We start from the raw sequence: 26514 nt of genomic DNA on the forward strand, positions 1-26514 counted from the left end.
AATTTATGAAGATAGTGTTAAAACCGTCCCACCATCTTTGGCGGGGTGGGGTTGAGGGCGGAGTTGGAATGTGAGGTAAATGGTGAAATATGGCACAGACCCACGATCACTCAGACGTTTTCATGACACTTAAGCTTGTTTTGGTTAGTTCTACAAATGGAAGTAATGGTTCCACTGGGGTTGTTACCCATTCGAGTTAATAAATGTTAGTAGTTGTAAGGAACATAGTACTCAGTTTGACCTATAAATTTATTCACTGTCCGCTTAGGTACTTGATCATTTCAAACTGTTGTTTTGGTTGAATAGGTAGCTCTGGGGAGACTCTGCCAATACGTTTTGTGCTTTATTGTCTGCGGACAGTGTGAATATCACTTGTGTGTACGGAAGAAATCACCCCAGAGATAAATTATTCTGATGTCGCTTACATCATAGAGGGTCGTCGTATTTCCGCCATGCCGAATATATAAATTTTGAGTCTAATATCCCACTGAAAAAACTGTCAAAATGTCGGGGAACGTGGGTATGGAAAATTTGATTCCTATAGTGAACAAACTGCAGGATGCGTTTGCTTTGCTAGGAGTCCCAATTTCCCTGGATTTGCCTCAGATCGCCGTTGTTGGAAGTCAAAGTGCAGGAAAATCAAGTGTGCTTGAAAATTTTGTTGGCAGGTAAGAACTGTCACTTCCGTCTTTAAGTTGTAATGTATTTGATAAAATTAGGCTGTGATTTCCCATGTCATTTGTAGAAACTCTTAATTGGTCTTCCTTTAACCAAGTTATTATATCGTGTACAGTGTATGTTTATTTACATCATCTCCATCATTTCAAATAGCGATCTAAACGAAGGGGCGTCTCCTTTGAAATCGATGTCGCAAGCCTTCTAAGACGCGGATAGGCTTTCAACTGATACTGTTTCGTGTTTGTAGGGGTGTATCTTTTTGTCAGCGCTTCAATAATAGTGCAAATGTAACTGTGTTTCTGAAACTTTTTTGTGTCTGGGTGTGAGTGTAAATGGCTTCATCAGCTGTTCACTTCCAAAGGCTTTGATTTTGAACATTGTGTAACTGTGACTCATGACAACAGTGATAAGCTTTTTACAGAACCAGTTTGACAGTCATCAATATCAACGCCAAATTTAAGAAAAAGCTTCAGGAAATTTTGAGTGACTGTCATTTTATGCCCAACATAATGTTGTTTTGCTATTTTATACATTCTGTAGACATTAAAAATGTTGAAGGTTAGAAACAAGTTTTTATCAAAAGTTTTTTTCATAATCCGCGACAGTGTTTCTGTATACAACGCTTGCAACGGGGAGGTGATGTAACTGACTGCGATTTAGCATTGTATCCAGGATAGTCTGGTACTTTGAGTCTATTTGCTCCAGTCTTCTTTGTTGATATGAGTTTGTATCAAAATCATTTTCATTTCCATGTGAAAATGTTCATTATTACAGATGAGAGAAGGCACAAGTGGCCCATAGTTGGCATAATTCACTGTGTGACTTTAGCATGCCAGAAATCTGTGATCAACTGACCCACTCTGTTGGTTTGTGAGTGCCATGTGTGTGCTCTTGAGTTTCAGTGAAAGTGGTTGTCATCTTAAGACCTACATCACTTCAGGCTTTCCAAAGATCGAAATGGTACTTAATTTGCATGCCATGTCATAGTAAATATTGAAATGACACAGATGAAATATTTTTAGTGGGCACTATCGGCATGACTAAATTCATAAGAAGAAGACTAGGATAGTCTGGTACTTTGAGTCTATTTGCTCCAGTCGTCTTTGTTGATATGAGTATGTATCAAAATCATTTTCATTTCTATGTGAAAATGTTCATTATTACAGATTAGAGAAGGCACAAGCGGCCCATAGTTGGCATAATTCACTGTGTGACTTTAGCATGCCAGAAATCTGTGATCAACTGACCCACTCTGTTGGTTTGTGAGTGCCATGTGTGTGCTCTTGAGGTTTAGTGAAAGTGGTTGTCATCTTAAGACCTACATCACTTCAGGCTTTCCAAAAATCGAATTAGTACTTAATTTGCATGCCATGTCATAGTAAATATTGAAATGACACAGATGAAATATTTTTAGTGAGCCCTATCGGCATGACTTAATTCATAAGAAGAAGACTCATTCAATGGAAAGCTGATAAATTTGACTTACTCAAATGTTTCAAAACCTTTATTTTATATATATATAGTCCTGATAGTGTTTAAGAAGTAGTATTGAACTCACTGAAGATAGGTCATAACTTTTAGAATAGGTCATGACTTTTAACTTTTATTTCCCAAGAAACTTGATCTGAAAGTAACACAGGTGAAAAGACTTTTTGTAGTAAGTTATTTCTACAGAAAATTTGGTTGAGTTTCTCGCCAGCTAATGTGCACAGTCTAAATATTGGCAATATCTTTCATAAAACTTACCATCGATTCTTATGTACTGAATCAGGAAAGGGCTGACATATTGTTAATGTCATTCTCATAAAAATAGTAGCTGTCTTACGTACCTTGGTAACAGGAGAGAGTTTTAATTTTATGTTAATAACTAATCAGTTGGTCTCAGCTGTTTCGCACGAGTGAGTTCAGTTTTATGACACATTCAACAATATTCCACCTATATGGCAGCGGCCTGTAAGCAATCAAGTTTGGATCAGACAATCCAGTAATCAGCATGTGCATTGATCTGCACAATTGGGAATGATGACGTGTTAACCACCGGTGGATCAGTGACCCTGACCACCCGATTCTGATAGTCGCCTATTAAAACAAGCATAGTCACCTTTTGTGACCAGCATTGGTTGCTGAAGACCAATTGTACCCCGGATCTTCAGTGGTTAGTCTCCAGGAGACATAAACCAGACATGTTAGACTGTAAGTACATGTTTTCAAGTGTGTCTTGTTTATCACCATTTCTCAATTCTGTAAACTGTATTCAGCTGTTAAGTTGTGATAAGTGATTAAGAATTAGCCTGACAGTCAGCTATGTTTAACAGTACTTGAGCTTCGTAATGAATGCTGACTGAGTGATGACAGCATGATTGACAGCTACAGTGTGACTGCTACTACCTGTTGATAACAAGATAGACTGATACCTCAGCAGGTGATACACCTCATGTCTGAGGATAGATCATGAACATGATAAAGAGATATTACCTAGGAAGATAATACCACTTTCATATAGAATGAAATAAATAAAAAGCTTGCATTTTCGTTAAGTCATTCGTTTTATCATGTTTGAGGGCAGGACAAATGAACTCTTTTCAAATCATTATTGTAAGATACGTGTTCCTTTGTGTATATTAGGCTAAATAAAAAAAGTGAAATTTTTCTTGAGCATCAGCGCATCACATTTATTTGTGTGCGTAACAAGTTTTTATTGCCATTTGAAAAAATATTGAAATAGTTTTAACATGGCTGCGGCCCGTTCATCTATTTGTCCACTATAAGAATGAGTGTCTGTAAGAACGAGCTGTATTTATGAGAGAGAAAGAAAAAAAAATCTGTTCCTCCCTTGTCACTGTTTTCAAAAAGGTCCTTGTGCCCTTGTCACTTGAACATGTTGAAAAAAATGTCCCCAAGAAACATTTCATTTTTTATGCAGCCATAGTATTAAAATTGCTTGGTGTCTCATTTACACCAGTAACACAATACCCTTGTCACACGATACACATTGTAATATTTTTCTGTGTACCAGTATATTTGGTGACATGGTTTAGGACATGTTTTGCGATTATCACAATGGTTTAGGATAAAATTTACACATACTTTCATGCTCATCTGATGTTTCTCTTTCGTAATTCAGCATACTTTACATTTGTAAATTGTATAAATAGGAATGAAAGAATTCCTTATCGTGAACCTAGTATTGAGATTGCTGTTGTGATAAACAAGAATCATTTTTTTATCCTTCGTATGTATAAAATAGAATCTTTGTGTTCAACATTTTAGCTCCCTGTATATTGCAGTATGTATTTCAGTCTGGCCGCCTATGATACAGTATGTTGCAATTCAATTCATATGGCAGTACAGATACCTTGTCAGTTTTATACCAATTCTCATGACTTTCAGTGAGGTGTAAGACGTGTATAATATTGTTGGGCTTTTCCTTTGACATGATCACAGTATTTTGAATATTTTGTGGGGGTATGTGATCTGCATTGTGTGCACGTCACAAATCAGGTGATGTTAAGCAACATTGCTGATGGAGAGTCCTTGGATGGGCGACCATGTTTGGCAGCTTGATTCCTGAGAATATCTAGAACTTTAGTCCTGCTTCGCACCAATGAAATAACACCTTTGGCAAGTTTGCTCAAAATTTCCTCTGGTCACCCAGCAAAAAGTGGGTACCTGGTAGGATAAGTCATATGAGTTTTAACCTTGTAGAGCTTCACAGGCAGCTTGGGTTATCCTGGGTAATTAAGTCCATCATGTATATGCATAGGAGCATGTCTCTGTGGTGTGGAGTACAGTGCTATATTATTATTGTTGTTACTGTTATTATAATTATTATTATCATGGTGACAGATGGTCCTGTGCACAGTGGGCAGGTCCCAAGTCCGGTGACATTAAACATTAGTGTTTGGTTGCATGGGGGACTGTCTTTGATCGCGTGATAGTTCGAAGGATTCAGTTCATACCCACACTGAGGGACATGTGGCATTTGTAATGTCCTATGTTTTAAATATTCCTCTGAAAGGCTAAAAACAACCCTACCCTTACTTACACTTTGTTCCATGTAACCATGGCGACCAAAAACATGACTTTGTATTCCTTGAAGTAGACCGGTGTGCATGAATGTAGGGAATCACAATGATTATCATGCTAAAAATGCTGAACTTTGACATTAAGATCATGGCAGGGATGTCATAATCTGCCTGGTTTAGTTCAGACTCTGCTGAAAGATGATTGATTTTTCTGAGATGAAAAGAATATCATTCCCTTTCATATTATCTTATTAGATTACATTTAAAATGAATTCTGACTTTAATCTACAAGTCATTCGTTCTGCAGAACAATCTATCACTGTGTCAATGTCAAACCAGTTCTGCCATCAGTTTCATAAGACTAGAGCATCTGCCAGGAAAGTGGAAAGTCTGAGGTTCTATTCAAGGTCACGTCATATCCAGGATTGGGAATCAGAAACCAAATCCACTATCGGTTATCGGATGACTTGTAGTGAACGATTATCAATTATAAATATTTTTAAAGTAATCACCAATTAAAGGGGTTTTCCGCGGTTATTTTCCAATGAATGGTTTTTATGACTAATACTGTCATCCAATGAAAAAACTGTAATTAGACAAAAAATGTGTTTAAACTTTACAATGCATACATACTTCTTCTCATTACTTGATTAATCTTTTTTATATCATTAAATATATGTCATCATTCATGAGTATCCTGAATAGTCATAATGGTTTGTTTTCTTCATTCAAGTGTGTTACACTAAAACAGTTTTGATTAAGTTCTGATTTCTTTTTATAATCAGTAATTAGTTTTAATCCTTCTTTTGATCAAAATTATTTTTGTTCTTCTGAACTCCACTAGTCACACCTAAAGACGTTAATATATAGTACTTTTTATCCTTCCTAGTTCTAGGTATTAGGAGTAGAACAAGGAGAGTCGATTTCAGTGCGCATACAGTTTGTGAGAAAGCTGACATGGAACTCACCACTCAGATAGTTTTGAATAATATGTATCTTAGATGTTTCAGTTTTTGGCAAAGTCTTAAGAAAAGGCATTAATAACAGTTATCTCCAAGCGTGCTTGATGTTGATAATGATCATTGATCTGAAATGTGTGTGAAATAGGAATTACTTTTGCTTGAGTGACAGTTATGTTGGTGATCAGCAAGATAGTAAACAGTAATTACAAGTAATCAGGACTTAAATTTATTACTTAAATGTTAATGGTGATTTGATACTTGTGCAGGCTGATATGTTGTCAAGATTAATCTGTAAGTAATTTATGTAATCAGGTAATTGTGATTATGTTGTCAAGATTAATCTGTAAGTAATTAGTGTAATCAGGTAATTGTGATGTTTATTTATTATCATGACTGTAGAGAAAAAAATAACCATTTGAAATGTATTTAAGCATCAACGTCTACAACCCTGAATACACTAAGTAATTAAAATAAAATGATAATAGATAAAAGTAGTAATATCAATGAAGAAAATCATGATGAATAAACTGATATTGAGTAAGTGAGTGTTGTTGCTTCATTAGTTTCTGTAAATGGCTATTTAAACTTGCACACCCATTCAAAACAAAGATTGATATTACACTAGTTTTTTACAGGGGTTAAAAAATCCCATTGCCCGATGCCTGTGACAAGTCCATTTTCATTTCGAGCAATCAAATAATGATATCTTATTAGTCCATGGCCTGCTAGATAATTTCTGCTTGCGTTTTCAAACTGAAAATAAACTTGGTTTGAAACTGCAAAAAAATTGGATTTCATCTCATATGTGCCCAAAATGTTTCCATTAAATTTATAATAAAGTTGAGTTATCTTTCTTTGCAGTTTTGCACGTTTCAACAGATAATCCACTGAACGTTCACATCAACTGATCAAGCACCATGTTGATTTATTCTTTCACTATAACATTATCATGATTATGTCATAAAAATCAAGGCAAGTGCTAAATTCATCTGGACAGGTTACGCTCTCAGAGTCACTTGCCCTGTGGCTTGCGTCACACAGTTTGACTTCTTGATCTTTTTGGGAATTGGTTTGTAAAAATGCAGGATGTTCTTCTCTGCTTCCAGGGAACTCTTTATTGTCTTTTTTGAGAAAATTATTCAGCGCATTAGGTCATTTTTGTAAAATATGTTTGATAAGGATAACAGTTGTCTTTGATATTGCAAGTTATTGAAAGACAAGCAAATAACGTTAAATAATTCTATACTATTCATTGGCTGCAGTCCACTGATTCTTGAACAGACAAGAGACGCCGGTGGTATGGACATGTATGCACCACAATTTGCTGTGCAGAGTTGTGTACCTTGGCATTCCAGATACCTGTGGGTTTGAATCTAGGCTTGTCTGCACCATCGGTGTTCGCGTTAATGCAGAAACCTGCGTTTTTCATGCAAAAAATATAATAGAACACGCAAAAATATTTTGCGTGCATGTTTTGGATGCATAGATTCTGATCTACATAGTATAAAGAAGTACCTTAAAATTGCAACATGTAGACAAACAATACATTTTAACATGATTCAAGATTTTAATGAAAATTTCACGTGCAAAAGATTTGGACTGCATATATATAATTTAATTCTGCACGCACTCATATAAAACCTACCACGAACACAGACCATGCCTGTTGATGCATTTTTCGATGAAGTGGTATGAATATGAGGAACCCACATCGTTTGAGTGAAGCTGAATGTTTCGTTTGTTTGCCCAGGGAAATAAAACTTTTCTTCCTAGTCACAAGTATGTTTTAGAACAATGAGCAAACAACCGATTGATTAGACACGTTTCCGGCTATGCAGGCCATTATAAACACCAAAGAGTCATGACTTTCACCCTACATTCTCCTGAGCTCATGTATTTCCTGCTTAGTCCACATTTTGTCCATAAGTGAAGGTTCATTTCAACAGGATGTGCAGCAAGTGTCAGAACCTCATCTGATGTCTCCAGTCGTCATCATTCAGGGTTCTGAAAGGTGACTCCTGACCACAACACTTCTGACTCATGACTTCCTGGTGTAAATGAAGAATGTATTCTAAGCTGACCTGATGTCAAGTTTCTAAAATTTCTGGTCATTTTTTGCAGCCCTGATATTGGAAATTCCGTCCTTTCAGGGCAGAAATATGCTTTCAGTGGCTCTTAATTTTGATATGAGGTTTCAGATGTATCTATAGTATAAGGCTTGTATTAGTTACATTCAGAATTGATGGATTAAATTCATTTTTCAGATACATGAATCAGATGTGTTTGTCAGAATGTTTTGGTTATTACAGAGTTTGTGTATGTGTGAGGGAGGGGTTGATGGAGGGATGGTAGGCTCGTTGTTAAACTAAAGTTTCGCTTCTCATTCTTAAGCCCCAGTCAGATTCCCAACATGAATACAATGTGGGATGCCCATTTCTGGTGTCAGCTTGCTGTGATATTGCTTGAATATTGCTAAAAGAAGCATAACAATGCTCACTGTTACAGAGGAGGCAGTAGCAATGCTTTGGATGTGTTGTGAAATTGGGAAGTGGTTTTGTATCAGAGGAAAATGTCTGGTGTTTATCAGGTGTGTCACTTCATCACCACTCTCAATTTATCCCACACTCCCCATTTCAGTTCAACGTGAACCTCAGTTCTCACCCTGCCCACTGTTTCATGACAACATGACCATGATGACCTTCGTTTAAATCCGTCCCTCCAGTTTTCTTCAAACATTTCCTTATTTTCTCAATTCCCCATTTCTTCTTCAACACTACCCTCAGTTCAACCCTCTCCTATTTTTAATCTTCCTCACCACCCTCAGTTTAACCCCCTCTCCTTTTTCCTCTTCAACACAATCCTCGACTCCCTCTCATTTCACTTCAACACCACCCTTACTTCCACACTCTGAAGTGGTGGTGTTTCACTTCAACACCACTCTCACTCCCACACCCTGACCTGTTTCACTTCAGCACCACCCTCACTTCCACACCCTGACCTGTTTCACTTCAACACCATCTTTACTTCCACACCCTGACCTGTTTCACTTCAACACCACCCTCACATCCACACCCTGACCTCTTTCACTTTAACACCACCCTCACTTCAACACCCTGACCTGTTTCACTTCAACACCACCCTCACTTGTACGCCCTGACCTGTTTTTCTTTAACACCATCCTTACTTCCACCTTCAGTTCCACCCCATCCTCCACACCACCATCTGTGACCTTCAACAACAAATGAAATGTGAACATTCACCATTGAAGTCTACTCTAAGGTGCTATTGATTTCTAGACATATCCAGTGTTCCCCGTTTGGACACGACCCGCGATGCCGATCCAGCCGTTCCTCTATCACGTCTATTGATCTCATTATGAAGTCCCAGATTTCAGCCTTGTGTCCGAGATTCCAGGAGGGTTTTTGTGCCTGTCCCACACGGAGGGGGCTAATAGTTAGATTTAATTGCAGGCTTTTCAAGTCCTTTTCGATGGACACAGAATAGCTGTGATCATCCTGGGAATTGGGTGTTTATAGCTTAGGATCATGAGTGCATATAAACATGGGATTTTCTTTGGATCCTGCCCTCAGTCTACCATTCAGCCTCCTGCTCAGCCTGCCATTCGGCCTACCATTCATCCTGTTGAGCTGCTCATTCAGCTGCATATGGGACATCAGTTTGGTTAACTGTGGTCAAAACTTAAAATCAGTCAGTTCCCATACAGCCCATATCTGTTTCAGTACAAATGTCCCACTTCATATTTTGTTGTTAAACTGATTAAAGGCTTTGTAAATATGACTTTTTTTGACTGATAAAATGAATGATAAATAATGATCCTAAAACAAATGTTAAAATATTCCTGAAACAAAAAAGAGCACTTTGCGATGAATCCCAATGTTGAATATTCTTTTTTTCTTGAAATCTAAAATCTTTCAATGCAGGTAATGACATTTGGCTTGTAAATCCAGGGATTGACTGTTTATTGGAGCTTATCCTCACTACTGAAGTCCATTCAAATTCTATGAATGACCACATTTGGAAGTTTTCATCAGTTAAAGGGCCCTTGAAGATCTGGATTAGAACTGATCTTCAATAACCCATGATTTTTGGAAGAAGTGACTAATGGGATCAGGTGGTCCAGCTTGTTGACTTGGTTGCCACGCATCATCACATCTCAGTTGCAGTAGACCCGTGAAGGTCCCGGGGTAGAACAGGCCTTCAGCAACCCATGCTTGCCATAAAAGGTGACTATGCTTGTCGTAAGAGGCGACTAACGGGATCGGGTGGTCAGACTAGCTGACTTGGTTGACACGTGTCATCGGTTCCCCATTGCGCAGATCGATGCTCATGTTGTTGATCACTGGATTGTCTGGTCCAGACTCGATTATTTACAGACCGCCGCAATATAGCTGGAATATTGCTAAGTGCGACGTAAAACTAAACTCACTTACTCACTCAGTTGCAGTACATTGATGCTGTTGAGCACTGGATTGTCTGGCCTAGACTTGATTGTCTAGAGACTGTCACCATATCGCTGCAATATTGCTGAGTGTGGAGTAAAGCTTTCCTCACTCACTCATGAGTTAAAGCAGACTACTCAGTCACGGGACACACTTAATTAAACTCATAATGAAGACTGGACTCAGTGTAAGTAAGTAGGTTTGGGACAGCAGCAGTAATGACCTAGTTTGAAATGACTAATTCCTGCGTGCTGTGGCTAGTTGCTAATCTCATTAATCAACTGCACTGGTCTTGTGTGACCTTCAAGTAAGTGCTACTGGGTGCTATAAGTGATGGACGTGTTCATTGGTCCATTGAGTGAACAGACATCCTTGCTTTGATGCTAAGAGATGAGGCAGACTGATGGTATTTGTCATCAGCCTCTGGTTGAATGTTTTTCAAAACTCTGCTGGACACAGGCTCAGTAAACTTTCTAAATCCACTTGACCAAATATTAATTTCAGTTGACCACAAGCAACAATTTGGTCTCTTTTGCAAGTAATCTTTATCACTTGGTAACAATGGTGTGTTTACTTCATTATCAAGATGCATGTATCAAAATATTTTATCAGTTTGGCGCTACTGAACTTTGGTGAAGTTTCATGTGGATATTTACTTTGACTGACGGGAGAATTCCACTCAACCAGGGCATTTGGCAGTTATATTTTTCAACTATTGAGCTTGGCCATGATCAGAAGTGTGAGGATTTAAAGATACTTATGATCTATCTGATCTTAGGTAGATGAGCTACTTAAATTGTCAGTGAGATCATGGTACATAAATGGGACATCAAATGATGGAAATGGCTACTGTAATGATGGAAATAGCATAGCGCCAACTGCAACCATGGCATCCCATTAGGATGTAGTGATAATGGTGGATACATTTTGAATTGTATTCAGATCTTACAATGAATTTAGAGCTTTTGCAGTTGTATTTCATCATTTCTGTTTGTTGTGTATCATGATATCATGAGTATTATGAGTCCTTATCGTGAGGAGTGGTGGAGTGGCTTAGTGGTTAAAGTGTCTGCTTATGAACTGAAGATCTGGGTTTGATTCTCCACATGGGTAGAGTGTGTGAATCCCATTTCTGGTGTACCCCGCTGTGATATTGCTGGAGTATTGCTTAAAAGCACGGTAAAACCAAACTCATTCACCCATATCGCAATGTGAATCATATTTCAAATGGCATCAGCTAATGATTATTATCAGAGGCATATTTTTATGTGATTTTAACTAGTTTTTAAACCATTTTTCCAGTTAACATTTTATTTGGTCACAAGCTAATTCTGTCATCGCATCCAGACCAAAAGACATGTAAAGGAGGAAAATAGAACACTTTGGTATAGACATGGATATCTCTATCGGTCAGATAAACAAGACTTGACTGTAAATATTTATTTCCTCTACACACATGTGAATAAAATAAATAACTCAGGCATAGAACAACACATTATCCAACCCAGAGAAATCTGAACAATTTACGTCAGATCTTAAAGACTTTATCACTGACATTATGCATGAACTCTACTGCAGGGTGTGATGCACAGATGTGCCCATCTCTGTTACTGTAAAGGGATGAAAAATCCCATTGCCTGATGCCAGGGACAAGTCAGTTTCCATTTCAGTTAATCAAATAATGGTATCTTACTTGTCTTGGACTACTAGATAATTTCCAGTTATGGCTTCAAAGTGCAAATAATCTTGGATTTCATTTCATATTTGCTCATAATGAAGCTATTAAATTTTGCATTAACAATAAAGTAGAATTAGGAGAGAGTGAAATTATCACTCCTCGATAAATAGCCAATAAACATTAACATCAAGCATTGTGTCATAAAATCAGGGCAAGTGGAAAATTAGTCAGGACAAGTTACTTTCTTGATGTCACTTGCCTTGTGGCGAGTGGCTTTTTAAACATTTTTTTGAACCCCTGTGTAACTGTGATATATATCACAGTGATAAGCTTTGATAACAGTGACTCATAAAGGACAACGCACAAACTCTTGCTAGTCAGATGTTACCTGAGAGGGTAGAAGTAGAGTTGTTTTGTAAAAATGTCTTTATTGTTTTACAAAACTCAAGAGATAAAAATTTTGGAATAAATTCAAAACCTCTCAATGCAGATAGGAAATTATAACATGTTGATAAATGTTATAGTGGGTAAAAGTGTCATCTGGAGATGCATGTATATTACTGGAAAAATCATTAGGAAAGATTGAAACTATTGAGATACAGTTACAAAGACAATGAGCTGAGACTGATTAGAGCTTGACAATGTGGTCCTGATAAGCACTAGGAACATGTAGGACAGTAGGATGGACTGGCGACCTATTGAGACCTGACATTGTTGGAAAACATGTGCCTAAATCTAGATCACGGCATTGAGTGCTGTTTACCTGTTTGGTCATGAATGTATTGAACAGCCTGATGTGCTTAGGCCAATTCCTACATCAACGTGTTTCATCTCACAGTGTTCACCTCTTGGACATATATTATCTATTTTCATAGGTCCCACCAACTGAGCGAGTGAACAATGATAAAGGATGCATCAACAAATTTGTATCAATTCTCAGAGTTGATTTTATTTCTAGGAAAACAGTGTTTGTGTATTTTTCATGCGATGCACAGGATAATCTAATACATGAGTTTGGATAACTTATTTATATCATTGAAGAAGGATGATAATATGTGGCTGAATATCACTTGCTTGAAAAGGGTGTTAGAACCTACACCAGAACATCACTCTTACTGTACTACAGCGGTTGTTCATCTATATATTACCCTCCCTGAGCTTGGGTGTTGACAAGCCTGGAACCATCCTGGGACTCCGTGTAATTCGAACCCACAGTAACATAATGCCAGTGTGCCCAAAAGGTGAAACTTTCCAGTGACTGAAACAGTTGTGTTGGCATAAACTCGACCCTCCTGTGAAGATATTTCTCTTGAGAACCTCATCTCACCCAGAAACTGTTCCAGCCATCTTGTTCCAATTACAAGAGTATGTAAATAATTGCTTTACATCAGTTTCACACTTTCATCATTGTCACTTGATTGCTCAAGATGTGACAACACCAGGCACCTTTCATGCGCAATGATATTCACAGTCATTGATCATAGTCTCCAGACGCAGTATATTTGATCATAATAAGATTGCTTCTTGTGGTTGTCAAGGTCAGTTATGATTACAGAAGCTGCCATAATTGGATGATGACTTGGTCTGAATTGCTAATTCATTTTCTGAAGGGAAATTATTTTCATATGAAGGGTATAATTTGAGAGAAGCATTTCGAAATCAGTTGGATGTTGCACTGGGCTGTCATGATCGTGACTGGTTTGGAATGGAATTATAGGAAAAATGTCTTTGAATGTGTTATGGTTCAAACGTGATATTTTTCATTTCTTGAGTTGTATTTTCAAATGTGATATTTTCATTTCTTGAGTTGTATTTAAGAATTATTTGATGTTTTTTTTATGTTTTTATTGAACAACAACAGTCACATGTATAAAATCATGTAGCGGAGCATTTTTATACAAAATTTGTGACTGTTATCCTTCAATGAATACATATAAAAGAGGAAAATATCCTAAATGGTATAATTACTAATAACATTTTCATGTTTGTTTTTTTGTAAATATTTGTCTGTTTACATATCTGCATGATTATCTCTGTTTCTGGCAACTGCACTGAAAGAAGAAAGATATTCAATTTTTACCCTGTCAGAGTCACAGAAGGAAATAGAACAACTCACATATTTTGTTGTTTCTTTGTTTTGTGCTGATTTCATGGAGAATTTCATGTCAACTTGCATTTATGAAGGAGGAAACAATTTTTTCAATACAAAATACATGTACTTGTGATTTCCATGGTTTCTCGGTTTCCATGGAAACGTTTTGGACAGTCTCAAATTGAAGAATGGACTTCATCTCTGGAGCATAATTCGAAAACCGTTCAATATTTTTCTGCAAAACTTGGTAGATATGTCAGTCAGAACTGGTGCCTTTTGCTATTTACAGATTGTTGTGATTATTTTTTTCTCGCTTTTCGTGCAAACGATTCTGACTTAGTCTCAAAAGTGAGAGGTATGTTTTGTTTCCAGAGCATGACTCAAAACCTTAATATTGCTCAGCAAAACTTTGCCGATATGTGAGGCAGACCAATGAGGTACCCAAAGTGGTACCTTTTGCTATATGCAGATTTTTGTCATTTTTATTTTTACCAGTTTCCATGGACATGATGTGGACCTTAGTTTCAAAATGGAGGGATTAACTTTGTTTCCGGAGCACAACTCGAAAACCATTTGATATCTTTCTACAGATCTTGGCAGATATATGAGACAGATCTTGAAGTGGTGCCTTTTGCAGTTTACAGATATATGGCATTTATATTTTTCATGATTTCCACTGAAACGATTGAAACTTATTCTCTGAACATCAGATGATTTGTCCTTGCAAATGTGTTGGGGCTGGTGGGATAATTCATCTTCTGATTTCTTGTTAGATATTTTTTGTGGGTATGTTGACTGAATCTTTGGGACGATCTGACTCAGAATTTGCCTTCAGGAACCCATGCTTGTTGTACCCATTAAGATCCAGCTCAGAATTGGTCTTCAGCAACCCATGCTTGTACCTATTACGATTCAGCTCAGAATTGGCCTTAAGCAACCCATGCTTGTCGTACCCATTAAGATCCAGCTCAGAATTGGTCTTCAGCAACCCATGCTTGTCGTACCCATTAAGATCCAGCTCAGAATTGGCCTTTAGCAACCCATGCTTGTTGTACCCATTAAGATTCAGCTGATAATTGGTCTTCAGCAACCCATGCTTGTAACCATGAAAATCCAGCTGATAATTGGTCTTCAGCAACCCATGCTAGTCGTGAGAGACGACTGATGGGATCATGTGGAATTGGTTCATGAAAGTTTTGGTGTTCAAATTGGTGGTTGTGCACTTAGTAAGCAACTAACTGACAGAAGTTGACTGTTCAGTGATGAGGGCTGACTGTGTGAGGTGAAGAGAGTTTCCTATAATTTAATCACCAATTATCTACATTTCAGTTTACAATCTTTGATTTATGTTTTTTCCAAAAAAAGTGATTGATGAAAAAAGAACTGAGAGAATTGATTTCAGATTCACTGGTTAGATATCTCTTGTTAGGCCACAAGGGCAGCTGATCAGTGACATTTCAAGGTGTAAAATGTGATTTCTTCTCTGGAGACAGTTTTGGCAGTAATGTACGCTAATTGTCTAGTTCAGTACACACGATATCATTGTCAGTCACTTGATTGTCTGTTCTGTTTAAAAGATTTACAGAGTTCTTGCATATGATCCAATTTCTGCTGAATTCAACTTTAAAAACTAAACCAACGTGATCAATGAGCATATAATAATCAGCCTTATGCCAGATGCCCTGAAGTTGGTTTCTAGATTTGGAATATCCTCAGAAAAACATTATGAAAATCATAGGAATGATACCTTGTTACATTGTTTCCACTAAATTTACTGAAGTAGTCAACAGGGTACAGGGTAAATTGTTCTCCTTCTATTTTTTGCAACAAATAAGTTGGATCAGTTTGTTGTCCCCTGCCTCAACAGGGAATGAAAGACTGTCTGTATGTATGTCCATGTGTACATTCATCTGTGCACCCTGTTTGTTGTTAACACAATGCCTCATGAACTGTTGTACCCAGTGCCTTCAAATTTGGTGACAGCCTACATTAGGGGAATGTGCAGACACCAGTAAAATTTGTTGACCTTGACCTTATTTTCAAGGTCACTGCGAGTCTTTGACCACTCTTTAAACTCTTGTTAACGCAATATCTCATGTATTGTTGTACCTGTTGTTTGAAAGTTTGATGATACCCTATGTTTGGGAATTACGCAGACACCAGTCGATTTGGGTAACGTTGACCTTATTTTTCTTGTTAACGTGATATCACATGAACTTTTGAACTCAATATCTTCAAATTTGGTGACAACCTACACTGGGGGATTACACAGGCAACAGTCAATTTGGGTTACCTTGATCATATTTCCAATATGATCTCAACACTTTATCCACTTTTCACCCTTATGTGACGCAAAATTCCATAAAACATTGCAAGCAATGTCCTCAAGTTTGTCGACAGCCTACACTGGGTGATTATCCAGACACCAGTCATTTCACGCATCTTCTGTGTGAGCAAAAAGTAAAGAGTAGTGAATATTTCATTCTTCTTTAGCGGTGGGGGACATTGCCATGTTAGTGGCCAACACTTTGTTTGTTTTGTTTGACACAGTACCTAGCAGTATTCCAGCTACGTAGCAGTGCTTCCGAAATAGTCGTTTCTGGGACGGACAATCCACTGATCAACAACATCAGCATCGATTTAAGATACAGAGACATGTCAGCCAAGTCAGTGAGCCTGACCACCTGATCCAGTTGCGTGCATCATTCGACAAACATTGGTTACTGAAGACCAATTCTAACTCAGATCACTTCAGTGAGATGTGATAAGATATAGAGAGCTGAAAACATTAGTCTGAAACATTGAAACTGCCATGACTTTTTAATGCCAAACTTCTTCCCTTTTTATACTATACATTTCAACAACCTGATTGGAATTCTCACTTGATGAATTAAAGAACTTGCCCAGTGGCATATAAACTTGGCTAGAGTTTTCAGTATAGTGTCAGACATGGCAGAAGAATGGAAGTGTGTGATGCAGGAAAAGGTGGAGGAATTTCGGAGGAGATTATTGATTAACTGACTGATTAATGTAAACACCCCCTGCATCGGAGGACCCACTTAGAAAATTAGCACTGCTGCCATAACCTACTTGAAAGAAGCTGCTAGCATAAATAAATAATGGTGGAGAATTTGTAAAGGGTTGCCAGAGATATTGTCAGTTCAAGGATTGACGGGATGTAATTGTCTGATTACGGAGATTGAGAATGTTATGGCTTTACATATTGATTCTTCTGCAATTATTCTTGTGTGATTAAGTTCTTTTGTATGCATGGTTTATTAGCCCTATTGACCAGTGTAAGGAGTTGACTGTGTTGACAGAGAAATTGACTGATTAGTTATGGAGGAGATGACTGTGTTAATAGAGAAACTGACTGTTAAATAACAGAGTTGACTGTTAACATAGAAATTGACTCAAGTAACAGAGGAGTTGACTGTTAGCAATGGAGGAGTGGACTGTCTTGACAGAGAAATTGACTGTAAGTAACGGAGAAGTTGACTGTTTTAACAAAGAATTGGACTGTTAAGTGACAGAGGAGTTGACTGTTAACAGAGAATGTGACTGATAAGTAACTGAGGAGCTGACTGTGTTAACAGAGAATTTGACTGATAAGTAATGGAGAAGCTGACTTAAGTAGTGCATGAGTTGACTGTGTTTAAGTAACAGTTCTGAGTAGGGCCAGTGAGGTAGCCTAGTGAAAGTATCTTGTTATGATGGATGATAGTCATAATTGTTGCTGCATTTTGGTTGGCATCAGAAGGACGAGTGTCTGGGATGGTTATTCATGTTCTCATTAAGTTACCACGATTCCACTACAACACAAATGTGATACTGATTATGAACATTGGGTAATGAATAACCCTGACTAGTCAGCAATGATGTATTATTCATCATTCATGACATTTAGTGAAACAATAGCAAAGTAAATTATTGGACATGTGTTGGTAGTATTAATTTATCATGACAAAGACCTGTGACTCGTGTCAAAATAAACTTATAAGTATGTTGACTTTTTATTCTGGCTTGGATATATTTCATTTTATGATAAATAACATCCAAATTCAAGTATCTACCCCCCCTTGTTAACAGTTCATTAAGAAATTCTAGTGATCACGAATTGAATTCATGAATGTATATGGTTTCATTCACCAAATATGTGAGTGAATAGAAGACTGAATTGTAAAAGCCTGATACTCAAAGACTGTTCAGCAATTGATCAAAAGTCACTGAACTCAGAAATAGAGTACTTATTTTTCAAATATCCAGGATATCCACCTTTAAATCTGATCATTTGCAGTAAAGATCTAGTTTTCTAAACAATTATTGTCCAGTGCCGTGATAATGTTTGAATGGAAGGTCATGATCATGATTCAAACAGGACTTTTGTTTTGTTTTTTCTATTTCTCTGTCTCTAATTTTTGCTTTCAGCATTGTTAAAAAATACTTTTATATCAAGACGCTGGTTACCATGGTAACTGGACATGCTGGAATAAGAACCTTCTGGCAAGACCAGAATATCCTTTTGTCTGCTCCAGCTTGAGGTGTTCCACATGAACATGTTGAATAATATATTGTTGTCTATTTTCAGAGATTTCTTGCCGAGAGGTTCGGGCATTGTGACAAGAAGACCATTAGTTCTGCAGCTCATCAACAACAGAGCCGGTATGTGCTGTTTCCATGTTGTTTCCCTGTTGTTGTAATTACTGTGGAGAGTTGGGAACCTGCCTTGAGACATGCTTCCAGCAGTTTTGATGCCATCTTATGCACCATATATAGTGTTTCTATGGTATTTTGGAAATAGAATTCACCAAGGTTTAGGGAAGTTTCCTGCAGTTTCAGTCTCATTTAACACCATTAATAATGTTAATTTATTTATGGCATTAAAGTTGGTTGCTATGAATGACCTTGAACAATAGATTTGCTGGATTATTGGATATTAATCTTTATCACAGTTGACAGAATAATCTGTGCAAATTGTTTCCTTGAAGTTATTTTAAATTCTGAATTAAACATGTCAAAGACATCAAGGATTTAATCAAGAGTATTTAGAAAGTATCTGAATTATCATGGTTGATCATCTCTAATTTCTACAAATAAGACCTGATGTTAGGTTATTAACATAAATAAATTAAACTGTCCATGCTTCCTGGTATATGTGGTGTGGAAGGGTAGTCAAGTGGTCAAAGCGTCCGTTCTTCATGCTTAAGACGCAGGTTTGATTCTCCACATGGGTACAATGTGTGAAGCCCATTTCTGGTGTCACCTGCTGTGGTATTGCTGGAATATTGCTAAAATGGGTGTAAAACTAAACTCACTCATTAACTCCAGGTGTACGCCTAATTACAAACTAAAATGACGTGTCTCATGTTCGAATGGTTGCTGTTACCATGGTGACAGTCAAATACCACAACTTTCTCCTGCTGTGACACAGCAACAACACTACTGATTGAGGTGTTGAAACAGTATTTCTTCCAACTCACAAAAGAAATGCATTGATATGAAAATATTTGACTCTATGGATATAATGGAAAGAAAACAAGACTGGAATAAGCAGAATGATACTAAACATCTGTTATATCATTTCGGTCATTGTATTAGGATTAGTAACAAATATTGTGCCTTGATTCCAGTCCTTACATTCATTATGCTTTGTTGCTACGAACTGATTTGATATCAACAGGAATAATTCTGTTTCTGGGTCATTGTGCACAAATGCATTATGCGTAATAGTTAATTTCTTCAGTTAATGTCTTGGCTGTTTTAGGATGAGGTAGCTGTCTCTTCTTGATTTACAGTTTACCAGTGGATTTACGTGATGCACAAGTCTGAACACAGAATCTTTTGAATGTATTTGTAGACCTTCCACAGTGCTAACATGTGGAATCCTCTGAGGAAATTAACTCAAATCAGCTTCATTAACATTCTTCATTGTGAGAACTAGTCATGACAGCATAACTTTATGTAGACTTCACTAATATTCAGGCAGTTCCTGGAGAAAACAAATTCTGCAGTGTGTTGTCAAATTGTTTTCACCTATTCTGATATTACATGACACAATATTGAAGTGATAGTTGTATGGGTCTTTTTCGTTTTTTAAGGACAAAATGTCTGAATTGAGGGGCGTACATAAATCTTATAAAGTTGATATCTTATTGGCAGGATCGCTCATTTATATTGGGTTCGGAAAGTTTCCTCTGAATTAACTGTGGTGTTGACGTAGCTCAGCGGTTAAATCGTTAACTTGTCATGCCTATGGTACGGGTTCGATTCTGGAAACTGCTAACAGCAGCATTAAACTACAACCATCCACACAATCACCCAAACAAGGAGGTGTTTGCAATTCTTTTATCCTTATTTTTATGTACTTTTTGTTCCCAGAATATGCTGAATTTCTACATCAGAAGGGAAGGAAGTATACAGACTTCAACGATGTACGGAAGGAGATCGAGGAGGAGACGGACAAAGTTACTGGCAAAAACAAGGGTATCTCCAACATTCCAATCAACCTGCGGGTATACTCTCCAAACGGTATGTTATAATGAGAGCCATCTTTTAACGCTCTTTTGGTTTAATGCAGCTGGGAAACTTTCCAGCCACGGTCTTCAATTAAATGTTTATTGCCGAACATTTTGTATTGCGATATATTGTAATATGTGTTGATGTGTTGCAATATGCATTGCAATATATTGTGTACGTGTAACAGATGATTTGAGGTAATGAAATTATTGTTTCCTTTCTTTGGAAACAATGCCATTTGACACAGTCATGACCCACATGTGATTGTACAAGAGATCAGTTGAAAATGTTTCCAAATTGAAGACTTCGGTCTAAAGATTGGTAATCAAGAAAATGTGTCCACAGCAGAGCCACCTATTTGGGTTTGTTTTTCCCTACTGGTACTGGTATCAATGTAATTGTTATATTTATTTATGATGCAAATGCAATTACAAGACCAATGAACATTCTCGAAACCATTAATGGATACTGTTGCTTGTGCGCATACCATATACAACGGGATGTGACAGTAGGAGCTTGTATTCATATTACACAGTTATTTCCCTTTACGTGGCTTCTAGTCATGCTTCATTTTGCCTGCATAAGCAATTATTGTGTTGTAAACCTGGGCAAGAGTTATCTCCCCTTATCAAATTTATTTTGGGTTTGCTGTTCTAATTGGAGATAAATGTTGATACCCTGTGGTAACATATTTTTCTATATTTTTCAATATTAGTCTAGTGTGAATTTAATATATAATAATCTCTTTTATAGAATTTACTATGAAAAAAATCTATGTTATAGCAAAATTTGATTATTATAAAAATCTTTTTTCCATTGATGAAATTTCTGTTTTTTTTAAAAATGAATTAATGTGTCAGATACTACATACTGCCCTGAAAAAAAGGTTTTCCTGATTTGTCTCACTTCAGTACTGAAATACATTAATGAAAAAGCACTTATCAAATAACGAAGGTAAACTGTTTACTTTCAAGAGAACTTTTATTGACATATTACTTCGTATAGATGGTGTCACAAGGGGGAGCCACTTGTCAAACAAATGCTGTGGTAGATAAGAGTGTTAAAATGTGTTTGCTTCAATGATTTAATTTGATTCCTTACGTGGGTGCAATGTATGAAGCTCATTTCTGGTGTCCCCTGCCATGATATTGCATGCATTTTGCTTGAAGCATAAAACTGAACTCACTCTTTATGAAATCATGGAAACCAAACAGTTATTTTTGAGGATGTTATTGATGCATTGCTTTCTTGTTTTTTTCTCTTGTTGTTATGTTGTTGTTGATGGTGCTGCTTCCTGTTTCAGTGCTCAACCTGACCCTGATTGATCTGCCAGGTATGACGAAGGTGCCCGTTGGTGACCAGCCAGCGGACATTGAGATGCAGATCAGGAGTATGTTGTTTGAGTTCATTGCCAAGGACAGCTGCCTCATCCTTGCAGTGTCCCCAGCCAATTCAGATCTCGCAAACTCTGATGCCCTGAAAATTGCCAAGGAAGTTGATCCACAAGGTCAGACATTACTGGAGTTGTGTCAGCTGCCTGGATTATGTCTGTGCATTTCATTCTCATTGTTCAAAACTGAGCTCGAAAGGCAATTGGTATCTTTTCATGGTGCATTGATAAATGTTCAGTAACCCAGTACACAACATGTTTGTAGCACCACAATATGTAGTAGCCTGTGATATATAGTCTCAACAGGTCGTAATTTTATGAAGACTTTGTGAATCAGGACCTTGCACGGTAGCTTCATTTTCTTTTGAACGGATAGTGAAGTTTCCCCTCTTAAAAACAATATTTCCTTTCAAATATGTTCAGCTTATGCAAGTGTAGGGGCTCTCAGAAGCATGGTAACATTCGAATGACTTAAATGCTATTCAAGGAGGCATTAACCCTGTGATTTGTATTGACAACTAATTCTGATCTGTTAATGTTCAGGAACACGAACGATTGGTGTGATTACCAAGCTGGACTTGATGGATGAAGGGACAGATGCTCGGGACATCCTAGAAAACAGACTTCTGCCATTACGGAGAGGTCAGTAGACTGGTTTCGTACTGGAAGATACTTTAAGTCTGAGACATGTTTTTCTGAGCAGAGTTCTGTCCCTTAGCATACCAGAAATCTAAGATGGGGGTTTGAGATCTTAGAATTGCTGTGAAAATATTTCCTGATTGGTCAGCTTACACCGAAGCAGCAAGGGGGTCCAAACATGCCGAGTCAGCTTTCTCTCTGTTAAAGGTCACATATACTCTAATAGGATACAAATGCAAAATCACTTGCTGACATCGTTATAAATGAAACCCCGTCATTAAAACTGCTCATTTCGATCTTTAATTACCTTCAATTTTTGTCAACTGTGCACAATTCTCAACTGCAAACAAAATTTCAACCATTTTCGTATATTAGACTGTTAAAAGACACATCACTTGGGAAATCTGCAGATGAATTATATATCACTTGTTTTTGTGGATATTGATGGATACATTCCTCGAAGAAGGTAATAGCCTGACATTGCTCCTATAAATTTAATTTTAATATTTGCATTTTTGTTTTTAGTAAGTTGTCGTAGCTTTCAACAGAATCATTTTTTTTCGTCATTAAGTGTAATGATGCAGACGACCTACACTAGGGCATGCGTGCGAATTATGATTCATATAGGAAAACTATGAAATGTCTACGTATTCCATTCCTGTTATACATTCGCAGATCGCTTCTTTTTATTAAGTTGCAAGCAACTGCATGCAAGTATGATTATAAAGTAATTAGGATTATGAGACCAAGTATAAAGACGTATATTGACAAGTGTCTACATACTGGTGAGTGAACGTTACAAACCAAGTAAATTTAGCAAGTGAAGAAATTTATAGCGCAGTATTTTCACTTCGACCCTGACCTCGCTTAGGTTATGTTACAGGTTGTGTCATGCAAACTCCTTTTGGTAATGATTCAAATGCATATTCATGTAGTTTTGATTTTCTAACTTTATGAGAACAAACCATACATAATCTCATTAATTCAAATGGATTTGACTTCACGATTTTCAAAAAATGGTGGCGCCCTGTCTTGGGATGAATGCTATTTAAGTTTGTTTTCACCGACTTACAAAGGGACAATTACTTTCTACTGGTAGTAAAATATGTATTTTATTGATGGACAATAGGATTTTGCATGACATTGCTTATAACATAACAATTTCACTCTTGGAAGTAAGGTGGAGGTCAATATAACATTGCTTGCAATATAAATGTCACTTCAACCCCCACCTTGCTTCCTTGGAAGAAATCCTTATTTTAAAAGTTGTGTCATGCAAAATCCTTTTGGCCATGATTCAAATGCATATTTAACTACCAGTGAAAAGTAGTTTTGATTTTCTAACTTGATGAGAACAAATCATAATTTCAATAATTCTAACAGACTTTAGCCTGTGACTTCACGATTTTCAAAAGTGGCGGTGCCCTGTCTGAGGATGAATGCTATTTAAGTTTATTTTCACCGACTTACAAAATCAAAATGACTTTCTACTGGTAGTAAAATATGTATTTTATTGATGGACATTAGGATTTTACATGACATTGCTTATAACATAACAATTTCAGTCTTGGAATAGGTCAATATAAGGGGTCAATATAATATTACTTACGATAATATTGTCACTTCGACCACAACCTCATTTCCGAGGAAGAAAGCGATATATCCATGCAAAATCCTTTTGGTCAGCAGTGTGTAGTAAGCAGTTATGATTTTATAAAGTCGATGAAACTTGAACTCCATTTTCTATCCTGGAAGCATGGTTGGGGGTGAACCATCCGATTTAGTAAATACCATAGGCTTCCACAAAGCTGACTTTGCACACACTAACAGCCAATTTAAGCACAAACTACGGAGTCTGGTGGAAATCTGTGCATAGCGACACCATCACCCGACCCCAAGGAACAATTGACGGCAACACAACAATTCAGCATGTCTTTGTTGACGTTGAGAAATCAGCAAAATGACAAGCTTCCTACACATTTTCTATACATTTAAGGAGAAATCGTTTCTTCTATGATGTCACTGTAGGGCTCTGGCGACAGGGTTACGTAACCTGTCTGCGGTTTCGTTTGCATGCGAGAGAGAAGCAGACGGCTTTTTAGCAACTTTTAAGCGCTTGGTATTAATTAACCACAAGTTTTTTTTAAAAAAAATGGTGTTTCGTTTATGACTAACCAAAAGTCTTTCATATGCAGTGATAAAAAGAGTACCAAAAAATTGACTTTAGTGGTCCTTTAATAATGAAATAATCTCTGAACCTGCCTTAAACCCATCTCACACTCTCTTTCTCACTTTGACTTGTCACACAGGATACATCGGGGTGGTGAACCGTAGCCAGCGAGATATAGAGGGCAGGAAGGATATCAGAGCTGCTCTTGCAGCTGAACGCAAGTTCTTTCTGTCTCATGCTTCGTATAGGTGAGTGAGGAATACTTCCTGGTAGGGATGACTATTGAGGAGGAAACAACTATTGCGATAGCAATAGCCTTGTGTTGCATACTATTACAATCAACTATTGCAATACTATTGCAATAGTTATGTTTCCCCTTGAATTGTCTCATTTGAAGTCATTTCCCAAATGAATGTATAGTATTAGGAGTTTCAGTCTCTTTTACAACTGACAAGAAACTTGAAACCCAACTGCAAGTCTGGGCTCAAACATCCTGTATTTTGCGCTGTGTATTTATCAACAGAAGTCAACAGTTAAAGCATTGATAGTCACACATACTATTGATGCATCAATAGCCTTTTTGTTTCTACTGTCAGTTAATTGGTTTCAGAGACTTAACAGTTGTAGTCCATTGGTAGTGAACACATACTGATGAAATTCACTCTAAACAGAAAAAAGAGAAATTAAGATTGGCGAACCTCATACTTTTAGAGTATAATTGTTTGGCCTGTCTGGTAAGGGAGATAACTTACACCAGTGTGAGCGTTTCATGCAAGCACTGCATGTACATGTAAGTTTTGTTCGTGGTTACTCTCAATGTATAATACTCTGTGCTAAGTGGGTTCCGATATGTTATGCGTTTGTACGGCTGACAATACATATCCAGCCAAGTCCTCACCACCCGCTGGATTAAACAGCGCTGATTTCTGTATATCACACATTATGACGGTACATTTCATGCCAAGGTCTTGAATTTACAGTTGTTGGATTGCAGAGCTTTTAAATGATGATAAATGTACTAGCTACACGCAGGACTGAAATTTTCTGCTGGTGTTGACAACTTGCCAGATTGGATAGTGGCTGTTTTTGACAGCTTCCGTGGTCATCCAAGAGGTCTCTCATTCTGGCATTGATGTCACTGACTAACGTATAGTGATGGTTTTCATAAGACTGTCTGACAAGTTCCTTCCATGTCCAGAGTGTCATAAATGGGGGAGTTCTCTGGTTGGGATGTATACTGATTACTCGCATAATAAAGTCAAGCTCAAGCTCAAGTCCATGTTGGGAGGTCTAAAACAATAACAACTGCATTACAAAAGATATCATATATCAGTGATCAAATCATCACCCAGAAGTGATGTACAGGAGAAAACACGCCTCTGAGGTTTTGGTAGACAATGTAAAACCAGAGGGATTTCCCGACCCCAATGATTTTACATTGTCTACCAAAACCGAGGAGAAGTGTTTCTCAAACGTATATGTAGGATTTGGATCCATGGCTGATTTCCATACCTACCCTAATCTGTAGCACATCCATGGCTGGTTGCACACATGGTACACATCTATGACGTCGTACAGTCGTTGTGCAGGAGGCAGAGATTCGAACTAGTAATATGAAAACAAATGATAAAATACCTTAAATATCATGATCACAGATCTTTTTCCTGAGTATTTCTACTAATCATCATTTATGATAGTTTTTAATTGAGCAATCAATTTTATCATCAAAGGTTTCCTACAAGTTTGAATTAACATTTTGCTGTAAAATATGATTCTAACATTAATGCCTACACATTAGCGATCAGCTTATCAGTCTTGTCTTCATTGAAGCTTCAGTTGTAATTGCTGACACCATCCTCAGGGCCCCAGATTAGGGCCATATTAGCATATGTACAGATAAAAAA

General features: G+C 37.3%; 1 protein-coding gene across 3 annotated transcripts in view; it reads left to right on the forward strand.

The window, feature by feature from the left end:
- The first annotated feature begins 211 nt into the window (after nucleotides 1-211).
- The window catches only part of LOC137273789 (dynamin-1-like), a 56582-nt gene continuing 30279 nt past the window's right edge, over nucleotides 212-26514 (forward strand). For 2 of the 3 annotated variants that reach the window (XM_067806645.1, XM_067806647.1), the window contains exons 1-6: nucleotides 228-668; nucleotides 18484-18557; nucleotides 20274-20423; nucleotides 21715-21918; nucleotides 22345-22443; nucleotides 24750-24858. In XM_067806645.1, the coding sequence (XP_067662746.1) occupies nucleotides 505-668; nucleotides 18484-18557; nucleotides 20274-20423; nucleotides 21715-21918; nucleotides 22345-22443; nucleotides 24750-24858 (800 nt within the window). In that variant the 5' untranslated portion in view covers nucleotides 228-504. Of the gene's footprint in view, nucleotides 669-18483; nucleotides 18558-20273; nucleotides 20424-21714; nucleotides 21919-22344; nucleotides 22444-24749; nucleotides 24859-26514 lie in introns of all 3 variants that reach the window. The other variant, XM_067806648.1, reaches the window with a different exon arrangement.

Source organism: Haliotis asinina, chromosome 2, assembly GCF_037392515.1.
Source record: "Haliotis asinina isolate JCU_RB_2024 chromosome 2, JCU_Hal_asi_v2, whole genome shotgun sequence".
NCBI lineage: Eukaryota > Metazoa > Mollusca > Gastropoda > Lepetellida > Haliotidae > Haliotis > Haliotis asinina.